The following is a 17352-nucleotide window of genomic DNA, read 5'->3' as shown; positions in this document are numbered from 1 at the left end:
TTACATAGTATTCTATCTGATCACTATACAAAGGCAATATAGTTATAGAATCAGGAGATTATATAGTATTCTATCTGATCACTATACAAAGGCAATATAGTTATAGAATCAGGAGATTACATAGTATTCTATCTGATCACTATACAAAGGTAATATAGTTATAGAATCAGGAGATTACATAGTATTCTATCTGATCACTATACAAAGGCAATATAGTTATAGAATCAGGAGATTACATAGTATTCTATCTGATCACTATACAAAGGCAATATAGTTATAGAATCAGGATATTACATAGTATTCTATCTGATCACTATACAAAGGCAATATAGTTATAGAATCAGGATATTACATAGTATTCTATCTGATCACTATACAAAGGCAATATAGTTATAGAATCAGGAGATTACATAGTATTCTATCTGATCACTATACAAAGGCAATATAGTTATAGAATCAGGAGATTACATAGTATTCTATCTGATCACTATACAAAGGCAATATAGTTATAGAATCAGGATGTTACATAGTATTCTATCTGATCACTATACAAAGGCAATATAGTTATAGAATCAGGAGATTACATAGTATTCTATCTGATCACTATACAAAGGCAATATAGTTATAGAATCAGGAGATTACATAGTATTCTATCTGATCACTATACAAAGGCAATATAGTTATAGAATCAGGAGATTATATAGTATTCTATCTGATCACTATACAAAGGCAATATAGTTATAGAATCAGGAGATTACATAGTATTCTATCTGATCACTATACAAAGGCAATATAGTTATAGAATCAGGAGATTACATAGTATTCTATCTGATCACTATACAAAGGCAATATAGTTATAGAATCAGGAGATTACATAGTATTCTATCTGATCACTATACAAAGGCAATATAGTTATAGAATCAGGATATTACATAGTATTCTATCTGATCACTATACAAAGGCAATATAGTTATAGAATCAGGAGATTATATAGTATTCTATCTGATCACTATACAAAGGCAATATAGTTATAGAATCAGGAGATTACATAGTATTCTATCTGATCACTATACAAAGGCAATATAGTTATAGAATCAGGATATTACATAGTATTCTATCTGATCACTATACAAAGGCAATATAGTTATAGAATCAGGAGATTACATAGTATTCTATCTGATCACTATACAAAGGTAATATAGTTATAGAATCAGGAGATTACATAGTATTCTATCTGATCACTATACAAAGGCAATATAGTTATAGAATCAGGAGATTACATAGTATTCTATCTGATCACTATACAAAGGCAATATAGTTATAGAATCAGGAAATTACATAGTATTCTATCTGATCACTATACAAAGGCAATATAGTTATAGAATCAGGAGATTACATAGTATTCTATCTGATCACTATACAAAGGCAATATAGTTATAGAATCAGGAGATTACATAGTATTCTATCTGATCACTATACAAAGGCAATATAGTTATAGAATCAGGAGATTACATAGTATTCTATCTGATCACTATACAAAGGTAATATAGTTATAGAATCAGGAGATTACATAGTATTCTATCTGATCACTATACAAAGGTAATATAGTTATAGAATCAGGAGATTACATAGTATTCTATCTGATCACTATACGAAGGCAATATAGTTATAGAATCAGGATATTACATAGTATTCTATCTGATCACTATACAAAGGCAATATAGTTATAGAATCAGGAGATTACATAGTATTCTATCTGATCACTATACAAAGGCAATATAGTTATAGAATCAGGAGATTACATAGTATTCTATCTGATCACTATACAAAGGCAATATAGTTATAGAATCAGGTGATTACATAGTGTTCTATCTGATCACTATACAAAGGCAATATAGTATAGAATCAGGAGATTACAGGAGATTACATAGTATTCTATCTGATCACTATACAAAGGCAATATAGTTATAGAATCAGGAGATTACATAGTATTCTATCTGATCACTATACAAAGGCAATATAGTTATAGAATCAGGAGATTACATAGTATTCTATCTGATCACTATACAAAGGCAATATAGTTATAGAATCAGGAGATTACATAGTATTCTATCTGATCACTATACAAAGGCAATATAGTTATAGAATCAGGAGATTACATAGTATTCTATCTGATCACTATACAAAGGCAATATAGTTATAGAATCAGGATATTACATAGTATTCTATCTGATCACTATACAAAGGCAATATAGTTATAGAATCAGGAGATTACATAGTATTCTATCTGATCACTATACAAAGGCAATATAGTTATAGAATCAGGAGATTACATAGTATTCTATCTGATCACTATACAAAGGCAATATAGTTATAGAATCAGGAGATTACATAGTATTCTATCTGATCACTATACAAAGGCAATATAGTTATAGAATCAGGAGATTACATAGTATTCTATCTGATCACTATACAAAGGCAATATAGTTATAGAATCAGGAGATTACATAGTATTCTATCTGATCACTATACAAAGGCAATATAGTTATAGAATCAGGATATTATATAGTATTCTATCTGATCACTATACAAAGGCAATATAGTTATAGAATCAGGAGATTACATAGTATTCTATCTGATCACTATACAAAGGCAATATAGTTATAGAATCAGGAGATTACATAGTATTCTATCTGATCACTATACAAAGGCAATATAGTTATAGAATCAGGAGATTACAGAGTATTCTATCTGATCACTATACAAAGGCAATATAGTTATAGAATCAGGAGATTACATAGTATTCTATCTGATCACTATACAAAGGCAATATAGTTATAGAATCAGGAGATTACATAGTGTTCTATCTGATCACTATACAAAGGCAATATAGTTATAGAATCAGGAGATTACATAGTGTTATATCTGATCACTATACAAAGGCAATATAGTTATAGAATCAGGATATTACATAGTATTCTATCTGATCACTATACAAAGGCAATATAGTTATAGAATCAGGAGATTACATAGTATTCTATCTGATCACTATACAAAGGCAATATAGTTATAGAATCAGGATATTACATAGTATTCTATCTGATCACTATACAAAGGCAATATAGTTATAGAATCAGGAGATTACATAGTATTCTATCTGATCACTATACAAAGGCAATATAGTTATAGAATCAGGAGATTACATAGTATTCTATCTGATCACTATACAAAGGCAATATAGTTATAGAATCAGGATATTACATAGTATTCTATCTGATCACTATACAAAGGCAATATAGTTATAGAATCAGGAGATTACATAGTATTCTATCTGATCACTATACAAAGGCAATATAGTTATAGAATCAGGAGATTACATAGTATTCTATCTGATCACTATACAAAGGCAATATAGTTATAGAATCAGGAGATTACATAGTATTCTATCTGATCACTATACAAAGGCAATATAGTTATAGAATCAGGAGATTACATAGTATTCTATCTGATCACTATACAAAGGCAATATAGTTATAGAATCAGGAGATTACATAGTATTCTATCTGATCACTATACAAAGGCAATATAGTTATAGAATCAGGAGATTACATAGTGTTCTATCTGATCACTATACAAAGGCAATATAGTTATAGAATCAGGAGATTACATAGTATTCTATCTGATCACTATACAAAGGCAATATAGTTATAGAATCAGGAGATTACATAGTATTCTATCTGATCACTATACAAAGGCAATATAGTTATAGAATCAGGAGATTATATAGTATTCTATCTGATCACTATACAAAGGCAATATAGTTATAGAATCAGGATATTACATAGTATTCTATCTGATCACTATACAAAGGCAATATAGTTATAGAATCAGGAGATTACATAGTATTCTATCTGATCACTATACAAAGGCAATATAGTTATAGAATCAGGAGATTACATAGTATTCTATCTGATCACTATACAAAGGCAATATAGTTATAGAATCAGGATATTACATAGTATTCTATCTGATCACTATACAAAGGCAATATAGTTATAGAATCAGGATATTACATAGTATTCTATCTGATCACTATACAAAGGCAATATAGTTATAGAATCAGGAGATTACATAGTATTCTATCTGATCACTATACAAAGGCAATATAGTTATAGAATCAGGATATTACATAGTATTCTATCTGATCACTATACAAAGGCAATACAGTTATAGAATCAGGATATTACATAGTATTCTATCTGATCACTATACAAAGGCAATATAGTTATAGAATCAGGAGATTACATAGTATTCTATCTGATCACTATACAAAGGCAATATAGTTATAGAATCAGGAGATTACATAGTATTCTATCTGATCACTATACAAAGGCAATATAGTTATAGAATCAGGATATTACATAGTATTCTATCTGATCACTATACAAAGGCAATATAGTTATAGAATCAGGAGATTACATAGTATTCTATCTGATCACTATACAAAGGCAATATAGTTATAGAATCAGGAGATTATATAGTATTCTATCTGATCACTATACAAAGGCAATATAGTTATAGAATCAGGATATTACATAGTATTCTATCTGATCACTATACAAAGGCAATATAGTTATAGAATCAGGAGATTACATAGTATTCTATCTGATCACTATACAAAGGCAATATAGTTATAGAATCAGGAGATTACATAGTATTCTATCTGATCACTATACAAAGGCAATATAGTTATAGAATCAGGAGATTACATAGTATTCTATCTGATCACTATACAAAGGCAATATAGTTATAGAATCAGGAGATTACATAGTATTCTATCTGATCACTATACAGAGGCAATATAGTTATAGAATCAGGAGATTACATAGTGTTCTATCTGATCACTATACAAAGGCAATATAGTTATAGAATCAGGATATTACATAGTATTCTATCTGATCACTATACAAAGGCAATATAGTTATAGAATCAGGATATTACATAGTAGTTCTATCTGATCACTATACAAAGGCAATATAGTTATAGAATCAGGAGATTACATAGTATTCTATCTGATCACTATACACAGGCAATATAGTTATAGAATCAGGAGATTACATAGTATTCTATCTGATCACTATACAAAGGCAATATAGTTATAGAATCAGGATATTACATAGTATTCTATCTGATCACTATACAAAGGCAATATAGTTATAGAATCAGGAGATTACATAGTGTTCTATCTGATCACTATACAGAGGCAATATAGTTATAGAATCAGGAGATTACATAGTATCTATCTGATCACTATACAAAGGCAATATAGTTATAGAATCAGGAGATTACATAGTATTCTATCTGATCACTATACAAAGGCAATATAGTTATAGAATCAGGATATTACATAGTATTCTATCTGATCACTATACAAAGGCAATATAGTTATAGAATCAGGATATTACATAGTATTCTATCTGATCACTATACAAAGGCAATATAGTTATAGAATCAGGAGATTACATAGTATTCTATCTGATCACTATACAAAGGCAATATAGTTATAGAATCAGGAGATTACCAGGAGATTACATAGTATTCTATCTGATCACTATACAAAGGCAATATAGTTATAGAATCAGGATATTACATAGTATTCTATCTGATCACTATACAAAGGCAATATAGTTATAGAATCAGGAGATTACATAGTATTCTATCTGATCACTATACAAAGGCAATATAGTTATAGAATCAGGAGATTACCAGGAGATTACATAGTATTCTATCAACTTTTTGTTGTTTTTTATGTCATTTTGGCTCCCTTTTTTAATTTCTATAAGTCATGTTTTAACTCTTTGTGTTGTCTCTTGTATAGTCTAGAAATAGAGTGCTTTTTGTGCAGCCTTTCTTGAGGGTTCCTATTTCCTTCAATTGGTAATTTTCTAATATTTCTGCACAGCATCACTCCTTATCCATTACTAATATCTGAGGCCTAATTGAGTTGGTACCTCACACATCATTGGAATCAGGGGAGATAGCTGTAGCGGTGCCATTGTAATTGTGTATACATATATTACATATATATTCATGTATAGATATATATAGACATAAGTGCATTGGAGCCCTTTGCAGTTAAGTAGAGGAACACATGTAAAAAGATATTATGCAATATACATAGTAAATAAAGTGTTATACTGTGTATTTACTGTAAATATTTCACATTCCTATGTTCTGCACATACAGGATTATATACAGGATACATTCCGATATATTTCTATACCTATATATAATCTTTATTTATTTATATATAGGTGCAAAATATAATCAGATATATGTAGAAATATGAAGTTATGACTAAATAGAACATCTTCTACATGGAGAACATTGGAATGTGAAATATTAATATTTTCATGTCAGGTTAGCGCACTTGAGAATATGGGGCCTATTTAACAAATGTCTGTCTGACATGATCCGATCAGTGGATCTTGTCTGATAGACATCGCTGAATGCGGAGAGCAATACACTCTCCACATTCAGCATTGCACCAGCAGCTCTTCTGCAACACCACCCCCTGCAGATTTGCGGCCAATCGGCCGCTAGCAGGGGGTGTCAATCAACCCGATCGTATTGGATCGTGTTGATTTCACACGATTTCTGTCCGCCTCCTCAGAGCAGGCGGACAGGTTATGGAGCAGCGGTCTTTAGACTGCTGTTTCATAACTGGTGTTTCTGGCACGTCTGAAGGCTCGCCAGAAACGCGGCCCTTCAAGCTCCATACGGAGCTTGATAAATGGGCCCCTATGCGTTCAGGTTTGCGCGCGAGTAGGGTGTTTTTTATCACTTTCTTCTTGACTTTTATGGGGGAATAAATTAAAGCATGCGCAATATTTCGAAGTTCGGCTTTTTGCGTGCATCGCTTTAGCACTTTTGCCAAATCAATTAACTTTCAACTTGTAATACAACTGCTACCCGATGCGCGCAAAAAGCTTACTTCTAGCACAGTTAGCGCGAGTGGGATCGTTAAATACTGCTCCACTTGTAACCTGGCCCTATATGTGGCGCAAGACCAAGTAATACGTTGCATGACAAATTATACACAATACAAATACATTTTCAAGTCCATGTGCTTATAAAGCAATTATTAAATGAAAGGCGTCCTCTGCTTCTCCAACAATCTACCCTCCTTTATTGTCTTCTGAAAAGAAAAAATAAGTATGCTACAAACAGTAACTTAATATACATAATAACATGGCTATTTCAAATATAGTATATTTTGTACTTTAAAACTATATAAATACACAAAAAACAATGATTAAATAATGTTGGGTATACTTCTTCGTAAAGCATACATAGTAAAATACAAAAGTTTATTTATAAAATTGAGGAATTGGTTATTCTGTGTTTTAGCTGTGGAAGACCGTACGACCAAATAAATTCTTATGAAAGAGCGGCAGAGCCAAGTGAGGACACAACACCGCTGAGGAGGACAGGTATCGCAATTATCATTATTATTATATCATTAAAGCCACCTCGTGATATACAAACTAAACCTGCTATGTAAATAGTGATGTCAAATTATTATAGGTGTATTTAGGTGCAGTCTTTATGCCACTGTGCTGCTTCTAGACTTTACATATTAATATATTTGTATTTTTTGTTTAATTTGTAAATGATCCACTACTGGCAATAAATGCCCTGCTGTATCCCAAATAGCTAATGCCTCTCTGATCTAAAGGACGTGTATTGTGTAGCTTGTGATTTGGAAATTGTAGGTCGCCCGAGATGCCATTTACACCAAGCCGAGATATGCCAGAGGGCTGTAGAGGAAGTGTGTAGATGCCCAGGACAGGAACCCCCAGAGGGAGATATGCCAGAGGGGTGTAGAGGAAGTGTGTAGATGCCCAGGACAGGAACCCCCAGAGGGAGATATGCCAGAGGGAGATATGCCAGAGGACTGTAGAGGAAGTGTGTAGATGCCCAGGACAGGAACCCCCAGAGGGAGATATGCCAGAGGGCTGTAGAGGAATTGTGTAGATGCCCAGGACAGGAACCCCCAGAGGGAGACCCCAGAGGAAGATATGCCAGAGGGCTGTAGAGGAAGTGTGTAGATGTCTAGGACAGGAACCCTCAGAAGGAGATATGTCAGAGGACTGTAGAGGAAGTGTGTAGATGCCCAGGACAGGAACCCCCAGAGGGAGACCCCAGAGGAAGATATGCCAGAGGGCTGTAGAGGAAGTGTGTAGATGCCCAGGACAGGAACCCCCAGAGGGAGACCCCAGAGGTAGATATGCCAGAGGGCTGTAGAGGAAGTGTGTAGATGCCCAGGACAGGAACCCCCAGAGGGAGACCCCAGAGGAAGATATGCCAGAGGGCTGTAGAGGAAGTGTGTAGATGCCCAGGACAGGAACCCCCAGAGGGAGACCCCAGAGGAAGATATGCCAGAGGGCTGTAGAGGAAGTGTGTAGATGCCCAGGACAGGAACCCCCAGAGGGAGATATGCCAGATGGCTGTAGAGGAAGTGTGTAGATGCCCAGGACAGGAACCCCCAGAGGGAGATATGCCAGAGGGCTGTAGAGGAAGTGTGTAGATGCCCAGGACAGGAACCCCCAGAGGGAGACCCCAGAGGAAGATATGCCAGAGGGCTGTAGAGGAAGTGTGTAGATGCCCAGGACAGGAACCCCCAGAGGGAGATATGCCAGATGGCTGTAGAGGAAGTGTGTAGATGCCCAGGACAGGAACCCCCAGAGGGAGATATGCCAGAGGGCTGTAGAGGAAGTGTGTAGATGCCCAGGACAGGAACCCCCAGAGGGAGACCCCAGAGGAAGATATGCCAGAGGGCTGTAGAGGAAGTGTGTAGATGCCCAGGACAGGAACCCCCAGAGGGAGACCCCAGAGGGAGATATGCTAGAGGGCTGTAGAGGAAGTGTGTAGATGTCTAGGACAGGAACCCTCAGAGGGAGACCCCAGAGGGAGATATGCCAGAGGGCTGTAGAGGAAGTGTGTAGATGCCCAGGACAGGAACCCCCAGAGGGAGATATGCCAGAGGGCTGTAGAAGAACTGTGTAGATGCCCAGGACAGGGACCCTCAGAGGGAGACCCCAGAGGGAGATATGCCAGAGGGCTGTAGAGGAAGTGTGTAGATGCCCAGGACAGGAACCCTCAGAGAGAGATATGCCAGAGGGGTGTAGAGGAAGTGTGTAGATGCCCAGGACAGGAATCCCCAGAGGGAGATATGCCAGAGGGAGATATGCCAGAGGGCTGTAGAGGAAGTGTGTAGATGCCCAGGACAGGAACCCTCAGAGGGAGATATGCCAGAGGACTGTAGAGGAAGTGTGTAGATGCCCAGGACAGGAATCCCCAGAGGGAGACCCCAGAGGGAGATATGCCAGAGGGCTGTAGAGGAAGTGTGTAGATGCCCAGGATAGGAACCCCCAGAGGGAGACCCCAGAGGGAGATATGCCAGAGGGCTGTAGAGGAAGTGTGTAGATGCCTATGACAGGAATCCCCAGAGGAAGATATGCCAGAGGGCTGTAGAGGAAGTGTGTAGATGCCTATGACAGGAATCCCCAGAGGGAGACCCCAGAGGGAGATATGCCAGAGGGCTGTAGAGGAAGCATGTAGATGCCCAGAACAGAAACCCTCAGAGGGAGACCCCAGATGGAGATATGCCAGAGGGCTGTAGAGGAAGTGTGTAGATGCCCAGGACAGGAACCCCCAAAGGGAGACCCCAGAGGGAGAAATGCCAGAGGGCTGTAGAGGAAGTGTGTAGTTGCCCAGGACAGGAACCCTCAGAGGGAGACCCCAGAGGGAGATATGCCAGAGGGCTGTAGAGGAAGTGTGTAGATGCCTAGGACAGGAACCCCCAGATGGAGACCCCAGAGGGAGATATGCCAGAGGGCTGTAGAGGAAGTGTGTAGATGTCTAGGACAGGAACCCACAGATGGAGACCCCAGAGGGAGATATGCCAGAGGGCTGTAGAGGAAGTGTGTAGATGCCCAGGACAGGAACCCTCAGAGGGAGACCCCAGAGGGAGATATGCCAGAGGGCTGTAGAGGAAGTGTGTAGATGTCTAGGACAGGAACCCTCAGAGGGAGACCCCAGAGGGAGATATGCCAGAGGGCTGTAGAGGAAGTGTGTAGATGTCTAGGACAGGAACCCTCAGAGGGAGATATGCCAGAGGGCTGTAGAGGAAGTGTGTAGATGTCTAGGACAGGAACCCTCAGATGGAGACCCCAGAGGGAGATATGCCAGAGGGCTGTAGAGGAAGTGTGTAGATGCCCAGGACAGGAACCCTCAGAGGGAGACCCCAGAGGGAGATATGCCAGAGGACTGTAGAGGAAGTGTGTAGATGTCTAGGACAGGAACCCTCAGAAGGAGATATGCCAGAGGGCTGTAGAGGAAGTGTGTAGATGTCTAGGACAGGAACCCTCAGAAGGAGATATGCCAGAGGGCTGTAGAGGAAGTGTGTAGATGTCTAGGACAGGAACCCTCAGATGGAGACCCCAGAGGGAGATATGCCAGAGGGCTGTAGAGGAAGTGTGTAGATGCCCAGGACAGGAACCCCCAGAGGGAGACCCCAGAGGGAGATATGCCAGAGGGCTGTAGAGGAAGTGTGTAGATGTCTAGGACAGGAACCCTCAGAAGGAGATATGCCAGAGGGCTGTAGAGGAAGTGTGTAGATGTCTAGGACAGGAACCCTCAGAAGGAGATATGCCAGAGGGCTGTAGAGGAAGTGTGTAGATGTCTAGGACAGGAACCCTCAGATGGAGACCCCAGAGGGAGATATGCCAGAGGGCTGTAGAGGAAGTGTGTAGATGCCCAGGAGGGAGATAAATAATATTTCTTTTGCATGGGAGGAGGAATGTGTCTGACATAATGGGTTAACCATTGACCAATATGTATTAAAAGGACAGTACGGCCCAAATGTAACTTTCATTGGGCTAGATTACTAGTAGAACGCTATTTATCAATCCCTCTTGCTCGCTAACTGCGCTCAACTTCAGCTTTTTGTGAGTGTTGGATACCATGCATATTACAACTTGAAAGTAAAACGTTTTTGCTCACATGCTAATCCGACGCACACAAAGAGTTGAAGTTATAATATTGTGACCACATTAACGTATTCTCCCATGGAATGTGAAACATTTACAGTACAAACATAGTCAAGCACCTTATTAAATTAGAATATTGCGCAAAAATTATATTACATGTTTTCAGCTACTAAACTGCAAAGGGCTCCAATGCACTTATATATATGTGTCTTCATATGTATACATATGTATTTATGTGTATATATATACACATATAAATACATATGTACACACACAATAATATATATATATATATATATATATATATATATATATATGCGTGTGTGTTAAAGCCCTTTCCAGCATTGTTTTGGCTAACACCTGAGACCTCATATATTTGAGCCGTTATAAATTTTTATTGCAATTTATTTTTTAGTATGAGTGTACTGTACCTTTAAAAGGTATTTTTAATGTTTTTTGTACAACTTTTTTTTCGAGCATAACAGTTAACCAAAGCTCTGAAGATGCACTAATCCGACACACGTTAAATTAAATTGCACTCAAACTAACATGGTTACTTACAACTTGCAATACGCGGTACTTCCGATGCTCACAAACTGGCGCGATAAACCCAATATCGCTCGTTCACAACTGTTAACGCACCACTTGTAATCAGGCCCAGTGTTTGTAACAGTGTACAACATTACTACATACATTATTACAAATACCGCTGCCATAGAGTGTTAGGGACAAGTGCACGCTTCTGGGGTCCCATGTCTAGGAGAGCAAAGCATTTGATAATAGAAATACAATGGATTTAAATTGCATTTGATTCATTTATTCATTTATTTTGACTTTGCAGTGCTATTATTATATAAAGGGTTAATAATTATTTATTATGTGTCTCTGATCAGTATGCAGCTGGGTGCAGTGCTTAGTCAATGATAGGAAGACCTTATGGCAGGAAGAAGTTAATAACTAGCAAATATAAGCTAAAATAGGTAGTGCTCTAGAAAGGACAACATAGTTCCCTATGCCTAGGGCAGCACAGAACCTAAATATGCCTCTATATAGGCACATTGCTGAGAACTGAGCAATTATGTTAATAGTATATAATGGTGTGTGTGTATATATATATATATATATAGAGTATGCATCTAGATCAGGAGTGTATCTCTAGTTTAGACACAAAGCAGCTTACAGGATTCATCATGTTCTGACAGTTAGCAGTTGGATTTTCGTTCTAGATGATCGTTCTCATGCCACGTCTGACTATGACAGCACTCACGAAACCAACAACAGTGACAGCAGTGACATTTTACAGAATGATGAGGAGACAGAAAGTGGCAAGGAGCAAACGCAGTCGCGGAAAAGTTCTATCTGCAGATCGTACAGACCAGACAGCATCATCTTGCATCCCTTAATAGAAACAGAGGTAACAATATGACTATTTACTGTATCTGTGATCCCTTACTGTCCTGGTGATCCTATATTATTCTAAAATAAAGGTCAAAAATCTTTATTGCAAATAAAACAAATGTTTAATAACACACTGCACATAGTGGTATATTAGTAGTGCATACAAACAATATAATGACTCTCCTGCTAGCCCACAACTCTCACTTTACTAGAGATCCTACAACCGTGAAATCCTATGTAACATCTGGTAACTTATAGCATCTGTAATTCTAAAATCATCAATATCATTTCATTTGTACCGCAGACTAGGTTTGACCCTCTGATTCCAAATCTGTGCTTAGTTTTCCCCCAGTACGTATAGTTATTGCAATGCTCAAAGATGACTGGGAGCCAAGACACACTTATGAGCCTGAAAAAAAAAACATGATTGATCCCAAGAAGATATTTCTTCCTCCCCTCCACATTAAACTTGAGCTGGTAAAATGCTTGGTGAAGGCAAATGGCAAAGATGAACTCTTAAGAATTCCAATACCTTACTGAAACATTTCCAAACGTCAGCATACATAAACTGAAAGAAGGGGTCTTCATTGGACCCCAAACTGAGATATCCATAAAGATGAAGCGTTTATGGAAACTGGTGAAGAACGAGAAATTTGACGAGTTTTCAGTGGCTCTGAAACACTTCCTAGGTAAAAACAAATCTCCTGATATGTGTGATGGTATCACTAAACATCTGTGAGCAAATAGGAAAATGGGATGTCACATATCACTTATGCTATACTTTCTACACTCCCATTTACATTTCTTCCCTACCAACCTTGGTGATGTAAGTGGAGAACATGGTGTGCATTTCCACCAAGATATCAGATCAATGGAACAACGCTACTAAAGTTTCTGGAACAACTCTATGATGGCAAACTACTGTTAGATGTTGTATCATGATGCTCCTGATACCATGTACCTCAGCTGAAGATCCAGACCTTAAACCCCTTGAGCACCTTTGAGATGAATAGGAACACTGATTGCAAGCCAGACCTTCTTGTACAACGTCAGTACCTAACTTACAAATGTTTTTTTTTACTGAATAGGGACAAATTCTCACAAACACTCACCAAAATTGAGTGAAAAGCCTTCCAAGAATAGTGGTGGCTGCTATAGCTGTGAAGGTGGGGCAACTCCATATCAATACCAATAATGTTGGCATAGGATGTCCGTCAAGCTCATATAGGTGTGATAGTCATGTGTTTACATACTTTTCGCCATATAGTGTAGCTTACTTTAAGGAATAATGCTTCAGTTTATTTTATAATTAACGAGAAAACCCTTCCTTTCAAAATAGGCTTTTTATCCCTTGGCTGCCATAGACTCCTACATCACATTGTGTAGCCACTCTCTGGTACCACAACTGTATGACAAGTAGTTAAACTCTAATTGCTTCTAATTAAACTAAAAATTGATTGGTTGTAAATGTGTTCAATACACTATGATAGGTTCCTTAATCAATAGATAAAACCTTCTGCTCGATGCTGTTGTCTATCTCATTACTTTTAGTAATCTGTTACTGATGCCCTGTAGTTAGGAGTCACATCTCACTCTTTATGTCTTTTATGGTATACAAATATAGAGTGGATAATGTAATTCTCCTAGGGCAAGTCTAATATAAGTTCTCAGCAATGGTGCTCATATTGGTATATAAAGGCTCCCCCATTGTGCAGGTACAGTAGACCCAAGTGGGAACATGAGTTCGGTGTCCAATGATAGATCTGATGACAAAGCAATAGAGAACAGATGTGTGCTCTAGGAAAAGAGACAACAGCTTCTATTAGACAGCAGGCTCTATTTCACTATCATTTGTAGTAAAACAACAAACAGAAGGAAAGCAAAATATTATTGCAAGTAAAAAACATGCTTTATTGAGGTATAAACAAAAGGATAAACAGGGTCAACAATCCCCCACAAATCTGACACATTTTGATCATTCTCCACGCTCTCCCTCAGAGACTTGATGTTAAACTATATAAGACAAAAGGCTAGCGCATAACTTGCAAGTCCCAAGTGGTTAAGTAAATACTTGTAAGCCCTTCCCCTGTGATACTCCATATCAACACTCTAAGATGATATAAGGTAATTTATATAGTCAAGAATACAAAAATCAGTTGGACATTGCATGAGTGTTGAAAGGTACTTGATATGATCTCAGTGTAGGTTCTATAAACTGCTACATTAGTTTTAATGCACTGACCATATAATGTTAAAAACTATCTGTTGTTGTAAATATAGCACAAATTAATTATGGATATCTAGACATATCTGCTGTGCTCTGATGCATTGTGTTTCTGTCACACAGGACAAACCGATTCTTGCTCCAGAACCTCTCGTCATGGAAAACATTGATTCCCTTTTGGTAGAGGTAAACAATTGGAACTTTCCAATCTTTGACTTTGTAGAGAAGACTGGGACGAGATGTGGTGAAATACTTAGCCAGGTAAGTGTAGCTGCGTAAGTACTGCTCTGGATGTAGAGCCATAATGCATAGCAAGAGTGATTTACCCATCTGTTCTTGATCTGAGAGTTTGACATTTAGTCCATGGAATAAACGTACAAGCTGAGTAAAGAAGTGCAAAACGCGTATTCACAAACTCAGGAAAGCAAAGCAAGAACAGATTCAGGAGCAAACATTCAGGAACTGAAGGCGCCACAACATATGCCAGTACACAGATGGCTAGCAGCCGTCTAAAAAATAAAGTAACTGGGCAGTTCACATTCCATTAGCAAGGCCTACAGGCATTAACCCCTAATCTGCCGCTCCGGACACCGCCGCCACCTACATTATACTTATGAACCCCTAATCTGCTGCCCCCCAACATTGCCGACACCTACATTATATTTATTAACCCCTAATCTGCCGCCCCCAACGTTGCTGCCACTATAATAAACATATTAACCCCCAAACCGCCGCTCTCCCGCCTCGCAAACATTAGTTAAATAACATCGCCGCCACCTACCTACATTTATTAACCCCTAAACTGCTGCCCCCAACGTCGCCGCCACTAGATTAAAGTTATTAACCCCTAAACCAAAGTCTAACCCTAAGCCTAACACCCCCTAACTTAAATATAATTTAAATAAATCTAAATTGATATATCTATCATTAACTTAATTATTCCTATTTAAAACTAAATACTTACCTGTAAAATAAACCCTAAGATAGCTACAATATATCTAATAGTTACATTGTAGCTAGTTTAGGATTTATTTTTATTTTACAGGCAAGTTTTTATTTATTTTAACTAGGTAGAATAGTTATTAAATAGTTATTAACTATTTACTAATTACCTAGCTAAAATAATACAAATTTACCTGTAAAATAAAACCAAACCGAAGTTACACTAACACCTAACACTGCACTATAATTAAAGAAATTAACTAAATTAAATTAAATACAATTACCTAAATTAAATTAAATTAGCTAAAGTACAAAAAAACAAAAACACTAAATTACAGAAAAAAATAAACAAATTACAGAAATTTAAACTGATTACACCTAATCTAATAGCCCTATAAAATAAAAAAGCCCCCCCAAAATAAAAAAAAACCCTAGCCTAAACTAAACTACCAATAGCCCTTAAAAGGGCTTTTTATGGGGCATTGCCCCAAAGTAATCAGCTCTTTTACCTGCAAAAAAAAAAAAATACAAACAACCCCCCCAAACAGTAAAACCCACCACCCACACAACCAACCCCCCAAATAAAATACTATCTAAAAAAACCTAAGCTCCCCATTGCCCTGAAAAGGGCATTTGGATGGGCATTGCCCTTAAAAATGGCAGTTAGCTCTTTTGCAAGCCCAAACCCCTAATCTAAAAAATAAACCCACCAATACACCCTTAAAAAAACCTAACACTAACCACCTGAAAATCGACTTACCGGGAAACGTCATCATCCAAGCCGGGTGAAGTGGTTCTCCAGACGGGCAGAAGTCTTCATCCAAGCCGGGCAGAAGTGGTCCTCCAGACGGGCAGAAGTCTTCATCCAGACGGCATCTTCTATCTTCATCCATCCGGTGCAGAGCGGCTCCATCTTCAAGACATCTGACGCCGAGCATCCTCTTCTTCCAACGACTTAAACAGAATGAAGGTACCTTTAAGTGACGTCATCCAAGGTGGCGTCCCTTCGATTCTGATTGGCTGATAGAATTCTATCAGCCAATAGAATGCAAGCTCAATCCTATTGGCTGATAGGATCAGCCAATAGGATTGAGCTTCAGTCCTATTGGCTGATTGCATCAGCCAATAGGATTTTTTCTACCTTAATTCCGATTGGCTGATAAAATTCTATCAGCCAATCGGAATCTAAGGGATGTCATCTTGGATGACATCACTTAAAGGTACCTTCATTCTGTTTTAGTCGTCGGAAGAAGAGGATGCTCCACGTCGGATGTCTTGAAGATGGAGAAGCTCCATGCCGGATGGATGAAGTTAGAAGATGCCGTCTGGATGAAGACTTCTGCCCGTCTGGAGGACCACTTCTGCCCGGCTTGGATGAAGACTTCTTACCGTTTAGAGGACCACTTTGCCCGGCTTTCATGAAGACGTCTCCCGGTAAGTCGATCTTCAGGGGGTTAGTGTTAGGTTTTTTTAAGGGTGTATTGGGTGGGTTTATTTTTAGATTAGGGGTTTGGGCTTTCAAAAGAGCTAACTGCCCTTTTAAGGGCAATGCCCATCCAAATGCCCTTTTCAGGGCAATGGGGAGCATAGGTTTTTTTTAGATAGTATTTTTATTTGGGGGGTTGTTTGTGTGTGTGGTGGGTTTTACTGTTGGGGTTGTTTGTATTTTTTTTACAGGTAAAAGAGCTGATTACTTTGGGGCAATGCCCCGCAAAAGGCCCTTTTAAGGGCTAT

General features: G+C 38.0%; 1 protein-coding gene across 1 annotated transcript in view; it reads left to right on the top strand.

Annotated features, from left to right (window-relative positions):
* PDE3A (phosphodiesterase 3A) overlaps nucleotides 1-17352 on the top strand; it is a 544656-nt gene that overhangs the window by 425667 nt on the left and 101637 nt on the right. Inside the window, exons 7-9 of the mRNA XM_053719719.1 lie at nucleotides 7411-7493; nucleotides 12281-12468; nucleotides 14800-14937. Of these exons, the coding sequence (XP_053575694.1) occupies nucleotides 7411-7493; nucleotides 12281-12468; nucleotides 14800-14937 (409 nt within the window). The remainder of the gene's footprint in view (nucleotides 1-7410; nucleotides 7494-12280; nucleotides 12469-14799; nucleotides 14938-17352) is intronic.

The sequence above is a fragment of the Bombina bombina genome, chromosome 6, assembly GCF_027579735.1.
Source record: "Bombina bombina isolate aBomBom1 chromosome 6, aBomBom1.pri, whole genome shotgun sequence".
Classification (NCBI taxonomy): domain Eukaryota; kingdom Metazoa; phylum Chordata; class Amphibia; order Anura; family Bombinatoridae; genus Bombina; species Bombina bombina.
This window is presented reverse-complemented; position numbering and strand designations above follow the sequence as displayed.